Below are 20,958 nucleotides of genomic sequence, written 5' to 3' on the forward strand. Positions count from 1 at the left end.
ATACTTTGATGTTCCATAGAAAAATTGGGGTTTCTTTAATTTCTTAAATTCGTACCGCAATATTTTATTGTATTATGTTTTTTTTGTTAGGTTTGTTGTTGTTAATTGTTTGTTTGCTTAGGGAGGGTGAGATTTGTGAATTGTGCAATAGCAAACAAATTAATATAATTTTTGTAATGAATTTATATTTATCAAAATTAAGCAATTCTTGAGTATTATTTATTTAAATCAGAGGATAATAAACGTTTATTTTATATAGATTTTAAGAACGACCTCTAGTGAACAATAAATGTGGATATTTTAAAGAATTTTAGGACGACCCCTAGAGACAATAAAAGTGGATTTTTTTAAGATTTCTTGGATGGCACCTAGAGGAAAATTGATGTGGATTTTTAAAGATTTTTATGAATGACCGAGGGATTTTTTAAAGAATTTTAGGGCGACTCATAGACGATACAAAATTAGGACGACATATAACAATACAAAATTTGGATGTTTTAAATAATTTTAGGATAACCCTTAAATTCTTTAAGGGATTTTTTTTAAAGATTTTTAGGGCGACCCTTGAAGACAACAAACGATGATTTATTGAAAGATTTTAAGGACGACCCTAGGGACAATAAGCATTGATTTTTAAAACAATTTTAAAACCACCATTAGAGGACAATCAGCGTGAATTGTTCTAAAGATTTTTAGAACAACCCCTAGATGACAATAAATGTGGATTTTTAAATATATTTACAATAAACGTTGATTTTTTAACGATTTTTACAACGACCCCTAGAGGACAATAAACGTTAATTTTTTTAAAGGTTTTTAGGACGATCCCAAGAGGACAATAAACGTGGATTTTTAAAGAGTTTTAGGACACTTCCTATAGGACAATAAACCTGGATTTTTAGGACGCCTCCTAGAGGACAATAAACGTGGATTTTTTAAAGAGTTTTAGGACGCCTCCTAGAGGACAATAAACGTGGATTTTTTAAAGAGTTTTAGGACGCCTCCTAGAGGACAATAAACGTGGATTTTTTAAAGAGTTTTAGGACGCCTCCTAGAGGACAATAAACGTGGATTTTTTTAAAGAGTTTTAGGACGCCTCCTAGAAGACAATAAACGTGGATTTTTTAAAGAGTTTTAGGACGCCTCCTAGAGGACAATAAACGTGGATTTTTTAAAGAGTTTTAGGACGCCTCCTAGACGACAATAAACGTGGATTTTTTAAAGAGTTTTAGGACGCCTCCTAGAGGACAATAAACGTGGATTTTTTAAAGAGTTTTAGGACGCCTCCTAGAGGACAATAAACGTGGATTTTTTTAAAGAGTTTTAAGACGCCTCCTAGAGGACAATAAACGTGGATTTTTTAAAAAGTTTTAGGACGCCTCCTAGAGGACAATAAACGTGGATTTTTTAAAGAGTTTTAGGACGCCTCCTAGAGGACAATAAACGTGGATTTTTTAAAGAGTTTTAGGACGCTTCCTAGAGGACAATAAACGTGGATTTTTTAAAGAGTTTTAGGACGCCTTCTAGAGGACAATAAACGTGGATTTTTTTAAAGAGTTTTAGGACGCCTTCTAGAGGACAATAAACGTGGATTTTTTAAAGAGCTTTAGGACGCCTCCAGAGGACAATAAACGTGGATTTTTTAAAGAGTTTTAGGACGCCTTCTAGAGGACAATAAACGTGGATTTTTTAAAGAATTTTGGGACGCCTCCTAGAGGACAATAAACTTGGATTTTTTAAAGAGTTTTAGTACGCCTCCTTGAGGACAATAAACGTGTATTTTTTAAAGAGTTTTAGGACGGCTCCTAGAGGACAATAAATGTGTTTTTTTAAAGAGTTTTAGGACGCTTCTTAGAGGACAATAAACGTGGATTTTTTTAAAGAGTTTTAAGACTCCTCCTAGAGACAATAAATGTGGATTTTTTAAAAAGTTTTAGGACGCCTTCTAGAGGACAATAAACTTGGATTTTTTAAAGAGTTTTGGGACGCTTCCTAGAGGACAATAAACGTGGATTTTTTAAAGAGTTTTAGGACGCCTCCTTGAGGACAATAAACGTGGATTTTTTTAAGAGTTTTAGGACGCCTCCTAGAGGACAATAAACGTGGACTTTTTAAAGAGTTTTAGGACGCCTCCTAGAGGACAATAAACGTGGATTTTTTTAAGAGTTTTAGGACGCCTCCTAGCGGACAATAAACGTGGATTTTTTTAAGAGTTTTAGGACGCCTCCTAGAGGACAATAAACGTGGATTTTTTTAAGAGCTTTAGGACGCCTCCTAGAGGACAATAAACGTGGATTTTTTTTAAGAGTTTTAGGACGCCTCCTAGAGGACAATAAACGTGGATTTTTTTAAGAGTTTTAGGACGCCTCCTAGAGGACAATAAGCGTGGATTTTTTTTAAGAGTTTTAGGACGCCTCCCAGAGGACAATACACGTGGATTTTTTTAAGAGTTTTAGGACGCCTCCTAGAGGACAATAAACGTGGATTTTTAGGGCGCCTCCTAGAGGACAATAAACGTGGATTTTTAGGACGCCTCATAGAGGACAATAAACGTGGATTTTTAGGACGCCTCCTAGAGGACAATAAAAGTGGATTTTTAGGACGCCTCATAGAGGGCAATAAACGTGGATTTTTAGGGCGCCTCCTAGAGGACAATAAACGTGGATTTTTTAAAGATTTTTAGAACGACCATTAGAGAACAATAAACGTGGATTTTTTTAAAGAGTTTTAGGACGCCTCCTAGAGGACAATAAACGTGGATTTTTAGGACGCCTCCTAGAGGACAATAAACGTGGATTTTAAGGACGCCTCATAGAGGACAATAAACGTGAATTTTTGTGACGGCTCCTAGAGGACAATAACCGTGGATTTTTTTAAAGATTTTTACAACCAATCATAGACCACTATAAACGTGGATTTTTTAAAGATTTTTACAACCAATCAAAGACCACAATAAATTTGGATTTTTTAAACATTTTCAGGACCAATCAAAGACCACAATAAACGTGGATTTTTTAAACATTTTCAGGACCAATCAAAGACCACAATAAACGTGGATTTTTTAAACATTTTCAGGACCAATCAAAGACCACAATAAACGTGGATTTTTTAAACATTTTCAGGACCAATCAAAGACCACAATAAACGTGGATTTTTTAAACATTTTCAGGACCAATCAAAGACCACAATAAACGTGGATTTTTTAAACATTTTCAGGACCAATCAAAGACCACAATAAACGTGGATTTTTTAAACATTTTCAGGACCAATCAAAGACCACAATAAACGTGGATTTTTTAAACATTTTCAGGACCAATCAAAGACCACAATAAACGTGGATTTTTTAAACATTTTCAGGACCAATCAAAGACCACAATAAACGTGGATTTTTAAGACTTTTGGGACCAAACCACAGCCCGTAATTAAGGTGGATTTTTTAAGGTTTCTAGGACGAGCCCTAGAGGAATGTAAAGGTGGATTTTTAAAGAGTTTTAGAACGACCCATAGAGGAACGTAAACGTGGATTTTTAAGGATTTTAAGGGCGAATTTTGGAGGGGACAATGGAAGTGAATTTTTACCAATTTTGGAAGGAAAGACAATTAACGCGTATTTTCTAAGAACTATTATTGTATTATTATAAATTTAAGCAATTTTAGTAATAAAAATTCTCCAAATTGTATCCTTTACTAATTCAAAATTCTCCTTTCCCTTTCTCCTCTCTTTACAGCTGTGCGTTATGGTCGCGTACCAAAACGTTCACGTGAGCTGAATGGCGGCCAGCCATCATCCACAGAGGATCCAAACGCTGCAGCTGTTGTTGTAGTTAATTCGTGTGATTTACGGCGTGTCAGCACACCGGGAACACCGAATACACCACAAACTCCACAAATGTGTTCCATAGCATCATCGCCATCTGAATTGGGCGGCTGTAATGCCACCAGCAATAATAACAATACAAATTCATCGCAATTGGTAGTCGGTGTTGGCGGCCCCACCAACGGCAGTGGTGGTGGTGGTGGGGGCATGGTCGTTGGCATTGGCAACTCGGGCAACATGAATAGCCAGCAATTGAATACAGTTCACGAAGGTCATCACCATCATCATCATCATCATGCGACGCTGCATCATCATAGCCATCATCACCATCATCATTCAACACATTTGCATCATAGCCATGATGCGACGACGGCGGCCTCCATGATGGCCGGCAATAATGGTGGCACCGAGCTAACCGTATACGATGTGATTATGTGCGTTTCCCAGGCACATCGCATGAATTGTGCCTATACCGAGGAACAGACAAGAGATTTAATGCGTCGACCCTTAAATGTACCGCCCAATGGTGTAAGTATTTCATGGACATACACGTTACATGGAAGTTTTCTATTCTGAAAAAGTATTTATATGGCGGTAAAGATCAATTGGCTACAGCCTGGTTCAATGAACTCCATATTGTTGGTTGCTTTGATTCTGTCATAATTAATCATTATTGCTTTGCGTATTTCTCACAGACTTTTGGCCACTTATTTGGGTGGTCAGACCACCCAAACCCCCTAGGCTTTTTTCGTTACTAATAAACAATCACCGAAAACAGAGCATATCGAAACCAACAACCGAATATGATCTGTGCTCTATTTTGTTACATTTCTATTAGCAATAGATCTGTTTGTGGCCCGGATTATTATTACATCATTACCAAGCTACTCACATCAAATTGTCTCACACATGATTTATGTTTTGAAAGCTGCTTTTGTTCCAGCTATTTATCAATTTACGCTTCATCCCTTTTTCATTGTCCCACCACGTTCTTTATTGTTGTTTACAGTTAATATCTTCAGTATCGGAGAATATGGAATTTCAAAAGATGTGGCTTTGGCAACAGTATGCGGCGCGCGTTACACCAAATGTCCAACGCATTGTTGAATTTGCCAAACGTTTACCTGGATTCTGTGATTTTACGCAAGACGATCAACTGATACTCATCAAAATGGGCTTCTTTGAGACATGGCTAACGCATGTGGCCCGTCTAATAACTGACTCAACATTGACATTCGATGATGGCACCTATTTGACAAGGCAACATTTAGAAATAATTTATGATGTAAGTATGAAAAAAACCAAGTGTTTTAGATTTTTTAAAGATAAAAGTTAGGAGGACCGTTATAGGAAAATAGACGTGGATTTTTTATGATTTTTAAGGACTACCCTTAAAGAACAAAAAACCAGAATTTTTAAAGACTTTTAGGAAGACCCCTTAACGGCAATAGACGTCGATTTTTTTAAGGAGTTTTAGGACGGCGCCTGGAAGACTATAAACGTGGATTTTTTAAAGATTTTAGGACGACACCTGGAAGACTATAAACGCGGATTTTTTTAAGATTTTTAGGACGACACCTGGAAGACTATAAACGTGGATTTTTTTAAAGATTTTTAGGACGACCCCTAGAGGAAAATAAACGTGGATTTTTTAAAGATTTTTAGGACGACCCCTAGAGGAAAATAAACGTGGATTTTTTAAAGATTTTTTTAGGACGACCCCTAGAGAAAATAAACGTGGAGTTTTTAAAGATTTTTAGGACGACCCCTAGAGGAAAATAAACGTGGATTTTTTAAAGATTTTTAGGACGACCCCTAAAGGAAAATAAACGTGGATTTTTTAAAGATTTTTAGGACGACCCCTAAAGGAAAATAGACGTGGATTTTTTAAAGATTTTTATTACGACCCATAGAGGGCAATAAACGTGGATTTTTTAAAGATTTTTATTACGACCCCTAGAGGACAACAAACGTGGATTTTTTATAGATTTTTATTACGACCCCTAGAGGACAATAAACGTGGATTTTTTAAAGATTTTTATTACGACCCCTAGAGGACAATAAACGTGGATTTTTTTTTAAAGATTTTTATTACGACCCCTAAAGGACAATAAACGTGGATTTTTTAAAGAGTTTTAGGACGCCTCCTAGAGGACAATAAACGTGGATTTTTTAAAGATTTTTATTACGACCCCTAGAGGACAATAAACGTGGATTTTTTTTAAAGATTTTTATTACAACCCCTAGAGGACAATAAACGTGGATTTTTTTAAAGATTTTTATTACGACCCCTAGAGGACAATAAACGTGGATTTTTTAAAGATTTTTATTACGACCCCTAGAGGACAATAAACGTGGATTTTTTAAAGATTTTTAGGACGAAACCCAGAGGAAAATGAACGTGGATTTTTTAAAGATTTTTAGGACGACCCCTAGAGGAAAATAAACGTGGATTTTTTAAAGATTTTTAGGACGAAACCCAGAGGAAAATGAACGTGGATTTTTTAAAGATTTTTAGGACGACCCCTAGAGGACAATAAACGTGGATTTTTTAAAGATTTTTAGGACCACCCCTAGAGGACAATAAACGTGGATTTTTTAAAGATTTTTAGGACCACCCCTAGAGGACAATAAACGTGGATTTTTTAAAGATTTTTAGGACCACCCCTAGAGGACAATAAACGTGGATTTTTTAAAGATTTTAGGACGCCTCCTAGAGGACAATAAACGTGGATTTTTAAAGAGTTTTAGGACCACCCCTATAGGACAATAAACGTGGATTTTTTAAAGATGTTTAGGACCACCCCTAGAGGACAATAAACAAGGATTTTTTAAAGATTTTTAGGACCACCCTTAGACGACAATAAACGCGGATTTTTTAAAGATTTTAGGACGCCTCCTAGAGGACAATAAACGTGGATTTTTAAAGAGTTTTAGGACGCCTCCTAGGGGACAATAAACGTGGATTTTTTAAAGAGTTTTAGGACGCCTCCTAGGGGACAATAAACGTGGATTTTTTTTAAAGAGTTTAGGACGCCTCGTAGGGGACAATAAACGTGGATTTTTTAAAGAGTTTTAGGACGCCTCCTAGAGGACAATAAACTTGGATGTTTTAAAGATTTTTATTACGACCCCTAGAGGTTAATAAACTTGGATTAGAGGACAATAAACGTGGATTTTTTAAGACTTTTATTACGACCTCTAGAGAACATTAAACGTGGTTTTTAAGATTTTTTGGACGACCCCTAGTGGTTAATAAACTTGGATTAGAGGACAATAAACGTGGATTTTTGAAGACTTTTATTACGACCTCTAGAGAACAATAAACGTGTTTTTTAAGATTTTTTGGACGACCCCTAGAGGACAATAAGCGTGGATTTTTTAAAGATTTTTAGAACAATAAACTGGGATTTGCGGATTTTTTAAAAATGTTCAGAGTCTCAAAGTGTACAAAAGTCCTTCTCATTGATGACCAGTAGGTCTTCTCATAGAAGACAAATAGATTTTCTCTTCGAAGAACAGTAGGTCTTTTCATAGAAAACCAGTAAGTCTTTTCTTAAGACCATATCATCTTCGCATGGAAGACCAGTAGGTCTTCTTATAGAAGACCAATAGGTCCTCTTATAGAAGACCAATAGGTCTTCTCATAGAAGACCAATAGGTTTTCTTATAGAAGACCAATAGGTCTTCATATAGAAGACCAATATGTCTTCTTATAGAAGACCAATAGGTCTTCTTATAGAAGACCAATAGGTCTTCTTCTAGAAGACCAATAGGTCTTCTTCTAGAAGACCAATATGTCTTCTTATAGAAGACCAATAGGTCTTCTTATAGAAGACCAATAGGTCTTCTTATAGAAGACCAATATGTCTTCTTATAGAAGACCAATAGGTCTGCTTATAGAAGACCAATAAGTCTTCTTATAGAAGACCAATAAGTCTTCTTATAGAAGACCAATAGGTCTTCTTATAGAAGACCAATAGGTCTTCCAATAGGTCTTCTAATAGAAGACCAATGGGTCTTCTTATAGAAGACCAATAGTTCTTCTTATAGAAGACCAATTGGTCTTCTTATAGAAGACCAATGTGTCTTCTTATAGAAGACCAATGTGTCTTCTTATAGAAGACCAATAGGTCTTCTTATAGAAGACCAATAGGTCTTCCTATAGAAGACCAATAGGTCTTCCTATAGAAGACCAATAGGTCTTCTTATAGAAGACCAATAAGAAGACCAACAAGTCATCTTATAGAAGACCAATAGGCCTTCCTATAGAAGACCAATAGGTCTTCTTATAGAATACCAATAGGTCTTCTTGTAGAAGATCAATAGTTCTTCTTATAGAAGACCAACAAGTCTTCTTATAGAAGACCAATAGAAATTCTTATAGAAGACCAATAGGTCTTCTTATCGAAAACCAACAGGTCTTCTTATAGAAGACCAATAGGTCCTTTTGTAGAAGTCCAATAGGTTTTCTTATAGAAGACCAATAAACGTGGCAAATTATCAGTAGGTCTTCTTATAGAACACCATTAGGTCTTCCTATAAAAGATCAGTATAGCTTCTCATAAAATACCAGATAGATATTCATGCAGAACTCTTTTTCAAAGAATTTTACAACTAAACCCCCTTTTTTGTTCTTCCTTTTCTTTTTCTTCCATATTTTATTTTCAGACCGATTTTGTGGTTTCACTTTTCAACTTTGCCAACACCATCAATGTATACGGTCTCAGTGATACTGAGATTGGCCTATTTTCGGCCATGGTCCTGCTGGCCTCGGACAGACCTGGCATTTCGGAAGCGAAAATGATTTCTCGAACACGAGAACGTATTACGGAAGCGTTGCGGGTACAAATTGTACGATCACGTAACGGTACAACACAGGCGCTACAACTAATGCCGGCACTGGAGGCTAAAATACCCGAACTGAGAGCATTGGGCCTGAAGCATAGTGCCCATTGTAATTGGTTAAGGATAACAAAGCCCAGATTGCCACCATTGTTTGCGGAATTATTTGACATTCCTATGGAAGAAGAAAATTAAACAAACAGCAGCCGCAACAAACAACAACAGCAACAAGAAACACCTTTACAATGGAGAATCACAGAGAAGATTTTAACTTCTTAAAAAAATACAACATAAAACTGCAATAAGAACAACAACAACAACAAATGAATATAATGAAATTTACAACAACAACACTTTAATAAGACTATTATCTTTAAATTTATTAAGTAAAGAAACAAAAACAACAACAACAACAAGAAAACCAATAAATATTATAGAAATTTAATAACAACTTTGCAAAAATGAAAAAATGTTAGAAGTTAAACAAAGTAATAACAACAACAAAACAAACACAAAGAGATTTTCCTCCTCAATTTTTATTATTTCTTTTTAGATTTTGCAATATTTAATCATTTTTATTTAAAATATCTACAATTACACTGTGCTACAAAATTCGAAAAAAAAATCTATAAAATTGATACTGGCTGGAAATGTTTACAAGGCTCTCTGAGAACGAGGTTATAGCATATGTGACCAGCTCATAACACGGAGATGACGAAGTTTTTCGGCAATTTACACACACAAGACCCGATTGTGAGGTTTTTGCATATGTGGCCTGCTCATAGCACGGAGGTGACGAAGTTTTTTCGGCGATTTACACACACAAGATCCGAGTGCAGACGATGAGCATATCAAAGAGAACGACCCTGACTTCAATAATTAGTTCAATATACAAAAAAATGCATTTCAAGTCGAAATATAAATAGAAAATATTTAATTTTACTTTCAAGCATGTTTCTCTTATTACAGATAAGAAGCTTTGATTCTGGTTGTTCTTAACACAATGATTTTCATTCCGTCCTCCGTTTTTAATACTTAAAAGTTTTACCGAAAATTATGGGTATACTCTTTCTTTCTGCAATCGCACTTAGTCCTCGGTGTCAACTTACACTAACATGTATGATGGTCTACTCCCCAAGAGCTTTCCATCATAGTCACTTCAAAGCTGGCTCATGCAGCTAATAGTTCATTGGACTTCGGTATTCTCCGTCTATGATGAGTCTCTTTCATTCGGTCGTAGATTGCGACCCATGATGCTAATTATGTCGGAAAAGCGTGTGACATATCCTGTTTTGTTATAGTGTGCCATTTGTTTTGAAATTTGCATCTCATATGACCTTTTGAACTAAGATGTTGGATAGATCACATGGTGGACTCTGTCTAAGAAACCTCGTACCCATGATGCTAATTCTAACATCATAAGTAAGTAACATGTGTTGTTTTGTGTATATATGTATGTAACCTTCTTCATCAGGAGTGGATAACACGAAAACTGTTTTTTAACCTCTTTTCGTATGAAGAACGCTTCGAAAAGATTCTTTTCCACCCTAACTGAACTTACAAAGCCGTATTAGCTCAGAAATGGAACACAACGGAATTAAGTATCAATATGCTTCCCCAAGTTCTTCTCAAAAATTGACCGAAAGGTGAATATCAAATCGATGATGGATTTGCCTTACCTACCAAACCAAACTGGAACAGAGCGAAAATAATTTGGTCTAAAATTCCTAAAAAACTTCCCATTTCGGATACTAACTCAAAACGAATTCTGTCTGAATGTTATATTAAGTAGGATATTTTTGGTCATTTCCGCTCCGAATTCTGCACACGAAATTCATGGGATATTCGGAGCGAAAGAAGAGTCTTTAGTCCGATGTATATCCGAATTTTTATTGAAGAAGATTTTACAGATTTCGATCAAAAACATCAGATGTTCATTCGAAATTCATGGGATTATCGAATGTAATATAAGAGACTTAAATCGATTTTCGGTTTGAATTTTTACGTGATGTCGTACAAATTTTTTATGTATTTTGCGTCGTACATACAGAATTTTATATCGACGTGCCCAAAAACATCAGATTCTCATCCGACCTTTAGGTTAGAGTTAAAATAAAATGAATATTTTTCAAAGCATTCCCTAACTCAATTTAAATCTTCTTCAGGAAGTGCTCCAACTATCCCAAAAAATAGCGTTGTATAATCGTTGATGTACACGCCTGCACGTTGTCGTAACAACAGAGAATAACAAATCCAAATGAGAGCCATGTCAGCCGTTGTTTAACAAAGGGACATTACTCTCCCAACAATTCTCTCTCATTTATTTTGGACATCAATGTGTATAATTCACGAACGAACAGTTCAATTGATCGATTCATTGAAAAGAGCATATGAACTAGATCAGTCGCTATAGTTCATTATTTTTTTCGCTGTGCACTAGAGTTGGGCAATATAGTTCCTGGAGCGGTTCTATCTTTCTAGTTCCTTAATATAGTTCCATAGTTCCAAATAGTTCCTTGAGCGATATAGTTCAATGAATCTTTCTCTTTTATCGTTCTTTACATTTCCTTCGTTCCAAATAGTTCCGAGACCGATATAGTTCAACGCATCTTTCTCGTTCCTCGTTCTTTTTATTTCCTTCATTCCAAATAGTTCCGAGAACGAAGTAGTTTAACGAATCTTTCTCTTTCTTTTTGTTTTCATCTTTTGGTGGATGAATTGACATAAAAATAAATAAATTGCAGGATGTTATTTACGTTTATTTAACAATGTGGCCGCATCTGAATGATGAAGGAACCGAACCTGAAAGATCGAAGAAAGTAAATGAATTATATAAATGAAAAGAATTATATGCACGGCTGGAACTATATGAACTAAAGGAACTATATAAATGAAAGAGCCGGATATAGTTCCAATAGTTCCTTGTCCGGAATAGTTCCTTGGAACTAGTTCGTTCCGGAACTACACAACTCTACTGTGCACCGGTCGAAAGATCATCAAAGGAAAGATTAAAGAACGAACAATTATCAATCTAGTTCAACACGTCATTCCCATATGCATATTTCGACGCATTGTTGGTAAGGTAACCTCAAAAACCTCTTTTTCTGAAGTAATTCAGTATTTTCTTCCATTGTTTGCTCCTTTTCGGTGTTTAATTAATGTGCATACACATAAACGGGCTTGCAGGCGAACGATTCAGAGCCGGTGAACTATAGAACAAAAAGACAACTGACCTGCAAAGCTTATTGACGAACGAAGGAACTACTGAACTAAAAGAACGACCTAGTTCACTTAAAAGAGCTGAACTAAGAGGAGCTATCAGCTAAAATAACAAGAAATTACAACTCTACCAAAAATGCATTCTTAAACGAAGACAAAACTCCTGGTAGAATAAAAGAACAGAAAACAAAATTACCTTCAATTCGACAATCTAACAGAATTTGCACAGAAGTCTGTCAGACACGATCCTTAAAAAAAAACTTCTGACTTTGAACAGGCGAACATTTACTTTTTAAACCCCACAATTCAATTCAATGAGAATAAAATCCTCTGAATCCTGTGATAAAATAACAAAAATCTCTCAGGCGCGATCTGAAAAAAATATTGTTACGGAATTAGATTTAACTAATCTCCGTGTAGACGTTGTTTTATTCCCCAGTACGATTTGTACCAAATAAAACAGGGTTCGTTTTAGATTACGTTTCTACAATGCTTTATTTATTTTATTACACTTATTCGGAACTGACTTTAATTACTTAGCACACAGCTTGTCTCTAGTTAGCACGCAGCTTTTCTTTAAACGATCTGTTCAGTTCAACGCTTAAAACTAACTCGTCACTGCTAGTTCCATCTGTATTTATATACCAAAATTTCCCTGTTCGAGAGTCCTCTAGAACAGCATCAGGCGAGAGAGCGCCCACGTGCGCTCATTTAACGTTGCTCTCTCCACACACACAATTCAACCCATTGAAAAAGCATGCGCTCACCCAATGACACCCCGTAAAGTATGCAATAGAAAAGTATGGTGCCTGACGCTGCTCTAGAGCACAGCCGACCAAGAGGAGGGCACACAAAATTCTCAATATTTGCAACTTTTGACAGTGTGTTAGTAACGTTGTATGCACGCATGCTGCAAAACAAAAACAAATCAAAACATTTGTGTGCTCTTTCGTTGCGTTCGGGAAAAACATCGTAACTTTAACAATATCAAAGCACGACATTGCTCTAGAGCACGTCTGGCAACACCTCGAATGTGTGCAGCGAACACACAGACGCACATTCGCACTAAGCGAGCAACCAGATTCACATACATGGGCGAAGATCAATACAAGTGGACAAGCACACTAATGACGTAATTACAACAACAAACAAATGCAAGAAATAAAGAAGTAGCTAACTAAACCATAATTACATGATTATGGCAAAACAAACAAAAGCACATTAAAGAAATGTAAAGTAAGAACTAGAATGATGAGAATTCTACATGGTAGTTGTTGTTGCTCAAATAAAGTAACTGCGTAATAAAAAACTTTACGTTACAATTCAAATTTTTAAATTAACGGAAATTAAACTAAATTAACTTAAACCTATCAGTTACATTCGTAACGATATCTTTAGACCTTGAGCAGACATTTCTAACAGAATTCGGACAGAAATCTAACAGACTCACTGAAAAAACAATTTCAAACTCTGAGCAGACGTGTCGGATATCGTGTCGTGTTGTGTACTGAAAGTAAAACCCCCCTCAGACTATCTAACAAAATTCGGACAGTAGTCTGTCAGACGCTGTCTAAACAACGACATTTAGACCTTGACCAGACATGCCAGTTATTAGACATTTGGTTCCTTATTTCTCACAAAATTCATAAAAAAGAGAAAAACATCCTCAGACAATCTTACAGAATGCGATCAGAAGTCTGTCAGACCTTTACTTCCTACAACAAAAATTCATTAAAAAAAACACAATCATACAACCTAAAAGAATTCAGAATAAAACCCTGTTAGACTCAATCTTGAAAAAATCAGACTTCGAGTAGGTTTGTCGGTTATCTTTCTCATACAAAATACTTAAAAAAATTTCTTTAAATTTTCTTCCTAAGCGGTAGAGAATTAATGCCAAAATTCAATTAGAGAAAAAAACCTCACACTGTCTAACAGAATTCGGGCAGTTATCAGTTATGTTTGGAAACAATTTCAAACTTGAGAAACATATAAAATATTTTACATCTAGTTCATTTTTCTCCCAAAATGCATGTTTAAAAACACTCCATTCATTCAAGCACCAGAGAAAAGAAAAAAGAGAAAAACAACCTCAGACAATCTTACAGAATTTGGTCAGAAGTCTATCAGATGCACTGAACAAAAGCTTTCGACTTTGAGCGGACGTGAGGGATATCATAAGTTTGGTCCTTTTCTTTCTCACAAAGTTCCTCAAAAACCTCTCGGAATTCTGTCAGACGCAGTGAAAAAACTTTAAGCTTTAAATAGATGTGCGGATATCAGACATTTGGTTTGCTATGTATATAGTTCACAACCATCGAAAATACGTTCCTCTTATAGTGAATATATTTTTCTTTACAACTTTTTCGGTAAGAAATCTGCCAGACACGCAGTTTAGATTACGACTCTACAATGCTTTACTGAAGTTATTCAAGTATTCACTCAAGGCTTTATTTACTACTAAGCACACAACTTTAATCACGTTACTTTTTACTTCTTGATGGTTTTAAGTCGCCGGGTTAATTACAACTCAACTCGCCCACCTGCTACTCTCTCGCCGAAACACTTTTATTCTAGCATCCTTTATGTAAAATGTTCACAATTATCAAGCGACGATTCGCAAATACTAACATACAAGAAACGGATTAATGTAAACAACAAATGGGCAGAGGTAATAAATAAGATGGAGTAGAAGGGTTTAAATGAACGGCGTCGCAATGTAGAAGCAACAAACACGATAGCGAATTAAGTCTAAGCGATAATTTCATGATTGCAATGAACTCCATACAGTAGTTGTTGTTGCAAAACTGATACAAATAAATTAAAAGCTTAATAAAAGTTTTTGTTACAATTAACAGTTATATTCGTAAAGATCCACCGGTTTTTACTAAGCAAAGGTGATTACTGATCTCGACCATTATGGACAGTTTCTCTGAGACGATTCGAAACCAAATTCGTTCGTATTACTACAGAACTCCTGTGAATTTAGAATGTTTTTCTATGATTAAAAATATTTAAACAGATGTTGGTTTGTAATTTGAACGACTTCGGTTTCGAATCGTCTTAGTGAGACAGGTCATTAGACTGGCCAAGTATGAAAGAAAGTTTTAAATACAGTCCCCACACGCAAGAATCTCACACAGTGTGTCGAGTTTTACATGGGATTTATGACCATGGTTCGAGAGGCCAAAGATGACTATGTCGCCAATGCCCAGGCGCATCAAGCAAATAGTCGGATATCATTCCAGATGCAGATGCAATTTATGTCCCATGGAACTTTTGCGGATTACACAATGTGTACCTTTGTTGATTGGAGGATAAGGTTAAAGTCGATACCAACCTATTTTAAGAGCCTGTTTCTGTATGTCGAAAGAAGAATGTGTGCGAAAGAAACACGCCCAAACTCTTGTGTGTTTTTCAAATTTGTTTTTTGTTTTGAGGCAAAGGGAAAGGTAAAATTATTTCGAAAACTAAAGTTCAGGCGTATTTCATTCGCACACATTCTTCTTTCGACATACATAAACTGGCTTTAAGTGTTTCACATCCGCTTTAAAAAGTTTTAACGTTAATTTTTTCCTCTGTAGCACAGTGTAATTTACAGCCGTAAAATGGGATCATTTAAATTTTAAACAGAAATAAATGAAATTAAAAAGCAAAACCCCAAACAAAAAACAATAAATTATAAAAAATAAACATCACACAATTTTTTTATTAGAGAAAATTAAAAATAAATTAACAACAAAAACAACAGCAACATTATTGATGTAAAAGGTAGCAAAATTTCAAACAAAAAAATAATAATGAAAACATACACACCAAAACCCTACTACGCCTCCTCCTTCAAAAAAATATCATTCATTCATGTGTAATTTAAATAAAAGAAACAACAACAAAAAATAAATTGCAAAAACAACAAATTAAAAAAAATTATTACCACAAATAATAATGAAAAAAAATGAGAATTAAAAAAACAAAAAGTATTTTAGCTTAAATAATGCCAATCATGATACAACACAAACAACAAATCGCCCTGCATTAAATCAGTAAAACAAAAACAACAAGAAAAACATCCTTTAAAAATATAAAAAAAACAATAAAAACTTTACTTCTTAACATTTATAAAATGTTTTAAAACAAAAATTATTATAACTAAAAAAATAAAGAAACACAAAAAACAACAAACAAACCACTATAAAAACATTTATAAAATGTTTCAAAATTTATTTAAAAACAAAAGGAAAAAATATTTAAAATATTGAAGAAAAAATTACATAAAAATCATTTATCATTAAAAACAAACAAATCATCACATTTATTTCTTAGTTTTATAAAACAACAACAAATAAATAATTATTATTTTTCTATTATTATTATTACTATTTAATTATGTTATTGCAATACTATTATAGTTATTTAAACAAAAAAGAAGAAAACAACAACAAATGTTTTTTATAACGAAATAAATTTCATATTTTGTATGTTTTTTTATTATTTTAAATAATAATGACTTTAAATAATCATAATGAAAATTATTTTTTTTTCTAATTTAAAAAAATATTATTTTTAATTGTTAAGATTTTTCTCTTTAATTTTTTAAGAATTTGTATTTGAAAAAAAAAGGATTAATTTTGCTTAATTTTATTTGTTTCAATAATATTTTTTCTATATTATTAAAGCGACACAAATTCTACAAAACAAAAACTATCAACCAAGAACAAACAACAAAAACATTGTAAATAAACATTTAATTGTAATTAATTTTTTTGAACAAAATTAAATTTGGTTTTTTATTTTCATCTTTTTGTTATGGTAATAAACCTCTGAAAATGGTAATACGTGCATATATAAGTCCCAATTTACATTAGGCGAGTTTACTTGTGGCAATTGTCAGTTTTATGGAGAGAGAGGTGAGGCATATGTAACCCTTTGCCTCTCAGCCCCCTCTCTCACCTACAAACTGACAATTGCCGCAAGAAATCTCGCCTAATGTAAATTGGGACTAAACTACATAATTCAGACGTACTTCATTATGTCCGTGTTTAGACACACAAATTTCTCGGGAAAGTAAATTCAGTTTTTAGGCAATAGGGGGTAGGAAAGATTATTAATGAGATCTTTCCTCTCCGCTCTCTCCCAAAAAAACTCAATTTACTTTCCCGAGAAATTTGTGTGTCTAAACACAGACTATGGTAAAACCTAAATTAGTGTGTGTTGCGTGTGCGTTATTCAACACAAAACACATGTATTTCAAATTTGTTGTTTTGAATAACGCACACGCAATAACTTGGCTTTTGTCTTTATACATACATATTAAAGAATGCAACCCGATTCGATTTGTTTAGCCAATGATACGTAATTTTTTATTGACGACTCTGAAGGGCCTACACCCAGAGAAAAAACGTTGTCAATACTGTGGCAACACCGTTTGTTGTCGAAACGAACACGCTGTTGTTCAATTTGACAACGAGATTTTGTCAACGGTTTCTAGAATTGACGACGCACCGTGGTCAGATTAGAAAAAATTACAACAGCCGTGGTAAAAAAAAAAATGAACACGCCCATGCTAATGTTGACACCATACGTTTTGATTTTGGATCGACTTTTTTCCCTCTGTGTACCGCACTTGTAGAGATGTTTTTCATAGAAAACAAGTAAGAACGGCGTTAAGTTCGGCCAGACCGAACTTGTTATACGCTCCACCACGAGTTGTATTGAAGTATAATTGAACAATTTCGTTCATGAAGAAGACTAAATACCAAATTTCAGCAAGATCGGTAAAACAATGTGGCTAACCTTCAAAATGCAGAAATTCGGGAGGTACCGTTCCATGGGGGCTATATATCTGGCGGAAAGTTTTTAGACTCAAAAAAGACTAAATACCAAATTTCCAATATTTCGGTGAAACCTTCAAAATAACGAAAATCAAGAGATACGCTTCGATGGGGATATAGGAACCCGCGAATATTGACGTCGCAACCTTCAGAATTGCGAAAATCGGGAGGTACCGTTCTATGGGGGCTATACAGACGAATTTCAGTCAGAAACGCTTTTATCTTCAACAAAGACTAAATACCAAATTTTCAGCCATTTCGGTGGGTTGCTGTGGTCACAACCTTCAAAATATCGAAATCGAGAGGTACCGTACTATGGGGGCTATGTCAGGGAGTAAGAAGAATCTGAATTTTGGTACTGATACGTGAAGCAGTTTTTGCTATATGGGGATTTAAATCCGACAATTTTAGTTAAAAAGTATTTTTGTGTTTTTTTTTTTCTAAAATTAATAAATTATATTATACGTTAATATTTAAAATTTAAAAGTAATGGTCGCTGCAAAATTGGTTCCTAAGTTCTCTTGGGATGTAATAAACTTGGCTACACTTTTGTTTGCATGTAAATATTAATCATATGTTGTTTACATTTACCCAAACATGTATTACTAAAGCTGTGTTCCAGAACTAAAAAGTTTTTACAATTTTTACGACTTTTACACATTTTACCCGAAAAACCGTTCCCGTACACAAAAAAGTTGTAAAATGTTCACTTCTCTTTGAACAAAAATGGCGCTGAATGACGCTCTCTTTAAAAACTTTTTACTCGACAAATTTGAGCGTGTAAAAAATAGTAACAGGGTTGCCGGCGTCTGATTGGCTGATACGCCGAATTTGCCATTCCAGTTCCAGTTTTTTTTTACGAATTTTCCATTTTTCCATTCCCGAACTATTTCAAAAAACTTTTGTGTGAGAAAATTTTTTTTACAGTTCTCTCTTTTACGAGTTTTACTATTAAAAAGTACGGGAACGAAGCTTAAGTTTATTAATTTTCTGAAGCAAATTTTTGAATTGAGTGGAGTGGGAAAAAAATTGTATAAAAGTGTATATCGATATTTTTTGCTGTATAAGTAGTAAAAAGTGAATACTTCAAATATATAAAGGTCCCAGCTGCAGAGGTTTGCAGACGAATGTGTCATTTCTCTTTTTTAGCGACCACCTCACCGAGAGGATACCCCCTTTTTTAACAAATCGTTTTGCGGTGTTGGCTATAGCGCGAAAACGAATGAACCGATCATCATATATTTTTGTGGGCTTATTAAGTACATAATAATCTTGCTTTAAAACGAGAGAATTTTAAAAATATCAATTTAAAAAAAAAATGTGAACAGCGAAAATCAAAATTCGATTTTTTACAAAAAATCGACCGTTTTTTGACCACTAATAGGCCAAAAAAAATTAAAGGAATTTCTCATATATAAAGACAAGAGTTTGATATATTCAATATGCTCACAAACAATATGAAGATTAAACAACAAATGTCAGTCATATCGGGTGGATATTGAGGCCACAGCACTCAAAATACCGAAAATGAGGAGGCACGGTTCTTTGGGGGCTATAGAAAGACGAGGACCTATGCCGACATATGTCTGGTGGAAGGTTATAAGTCCCCCAACAGAGACTTAATACCAATGTTCAGCTATTTCGGTGTGATAATCAGGCTAAAACCTCCAAAATGCCGAAAATCGGGAGGTACCGTCCTATGGGGGCTATATGAAGGCGTGGACCTATGCAGACAAATTTCAAGGTGAAGGTATAATGCTTCCTACGAAGACTAAATACCAAATTTCAGCAATTTCGGTGTAATAATGAGGCTAAAATCTTTAAAATACCAATAATCGGGAGGTACCGTTGTATGGGTGCTATATCAAAACGTGGACCTAAGCCCACAATTCTCTGTTGGAATGTTTGATACCTCTGTCGAAGACTAACCACAAAATTTGAATACTTTCGGTTGGTCATTGTGTCTAAAACATTCAAAATACCGAAAATCGGGAGGTACGGTTCTATGGGGGCTATAACAAAACGTGGACCGACCAACCCAATTTATTGTCCTGAAGATTGTAAGTCAATAATAGGTACGTGTACCAAAAATGATGCACCTACGACAACTCCTTATATTTTTGGCCACAGTTAATATGAACTGAGGCGTGGACCTGTACCGACAAGTTTCTGGGGCAAAGTTTTGTTGCACCAACGAAGACTAAGTACTAAATTTCAGCCATTTCGGTGTGATAAAGAGGCTAAAACCTTAAAAATACAGAATATCGGGCTATATCAAAACGTGGACCGATATAGCCCATTTGCAATACCAAACATCCTAGGAGTAATAGAAACTTCTGTACCAATTTACAATGCTCTATCTTAAATACTGCGAGCTGAATCTTAATTTCAACAGACGGACGGACGGATGGACATACGGACATGGTTATATCGACTTAGAATTTTATCATTGGTTTTGAAGCAACGTAGCGCTTCATTAAATTGATGAAAAATATTTCATTGTTTAATAAATATAAAATTTATGAAAATATTCATTAATGTAATGAAACTTTTTCACTAATGTAATGTAGTGCTATCATATAGAGACGTTGATGTAAAACATTGTTTTAATATGCCTTTATTCTTCAGTGTGTCATTTACCAATAATCTGTAGTGGGATTCTCTAACGCATTTTTGGTTACCGACAAAAATCGGTAAAATTACAATGCTTATAATTGCGGTAATTAACGATGATTGTCGGATGAATAAAAAGCAGTCGAAAAGTTCTACCGATAGCAAGAGTCTTGTCAACTTTTATTTGAATTTTTCATTCATAATTTTGCGTTTTAATTTTACCAATTTTTGCCGGTAGCCAAAAAAAGAGAATCCCACTACAGGCTAAATGAAGGAACTGATTTTACGCAATCTGTTCAGGGTTTCAGGCATCAGAATAACCGCAAGACGAGCTACATATGTTGGTGTTACGAGAGTTTCAGCGTACATTGAAGATATCATTCCTCTCAGTGAAATGCAGCCTGTAATGCGATCCAAGTACTCCTTTACCCGAGCAGCTTCCATGTAGATAACCCTGTTGATTCCTGACTGACATAAAAGTGGGGTTTCAATGGCCTCAGCAGAAAGCTGGTGGCACACCCATACTGCTTTGTGGGACGACAGATTTGAGCTATAACAAGTGGTTAATCCTTAAGTTCGACTCGGGAGAGAATTTTTATAGCCTCCACCATAAAATATTCTGAACCAAAATGG

At 34.9% G+C, this 20,958-nt stretch overlaps 1 protein-coding gene across 2 annotated transcripts in view; it reads left to right on the top strand.

The window, feature by feature from the left end:
- The window catches only part of Eip78C (Ecdysone-induced protein 78C), a 316,686-nt gene extending 303,078 nt beyond the window's left edge, over positions 1–13,608 (top strand). For both annotated transcript variants that reach the window (XM_073979819.1, XM_073979820.1), the window contains 3 exons: positions 3,729–4,345; positions 4,827–5,102; positions 8,489–13,608. In XM_073979819.1, the coding sequence (XP_073835920.1) occupies positions 3,729–4,345; positions 4,827–5,102; positions 8,489–8,857 (1,262 nt within the window). In that variant the 3' untranslated portion in view covers positions 8,858–13,608. The remainder of the gene's footprint in view (positions 1–3,728; positions 4,346–4,826; positions 5,103–8,488) is intronic.
- The last annotated feature ends 7,350 nt before the right edge of the window (positions 13,609–20,958 follow it).

This window comes from Musca autumnalis, unplaced genomic scaffold (assembly GCF_047663935.1).
Source record: "Musca autumnalis isolate F117 unplaced genomic scaffold, ASM4766393v1 scaffold_4, whole genome shotgun sequence".
Lineage (NCBI taxonomy): Eukaryota > Metazoa > Arthropoda > Insecta > Diptera > Muscidae > Musca > Musca autumnalis.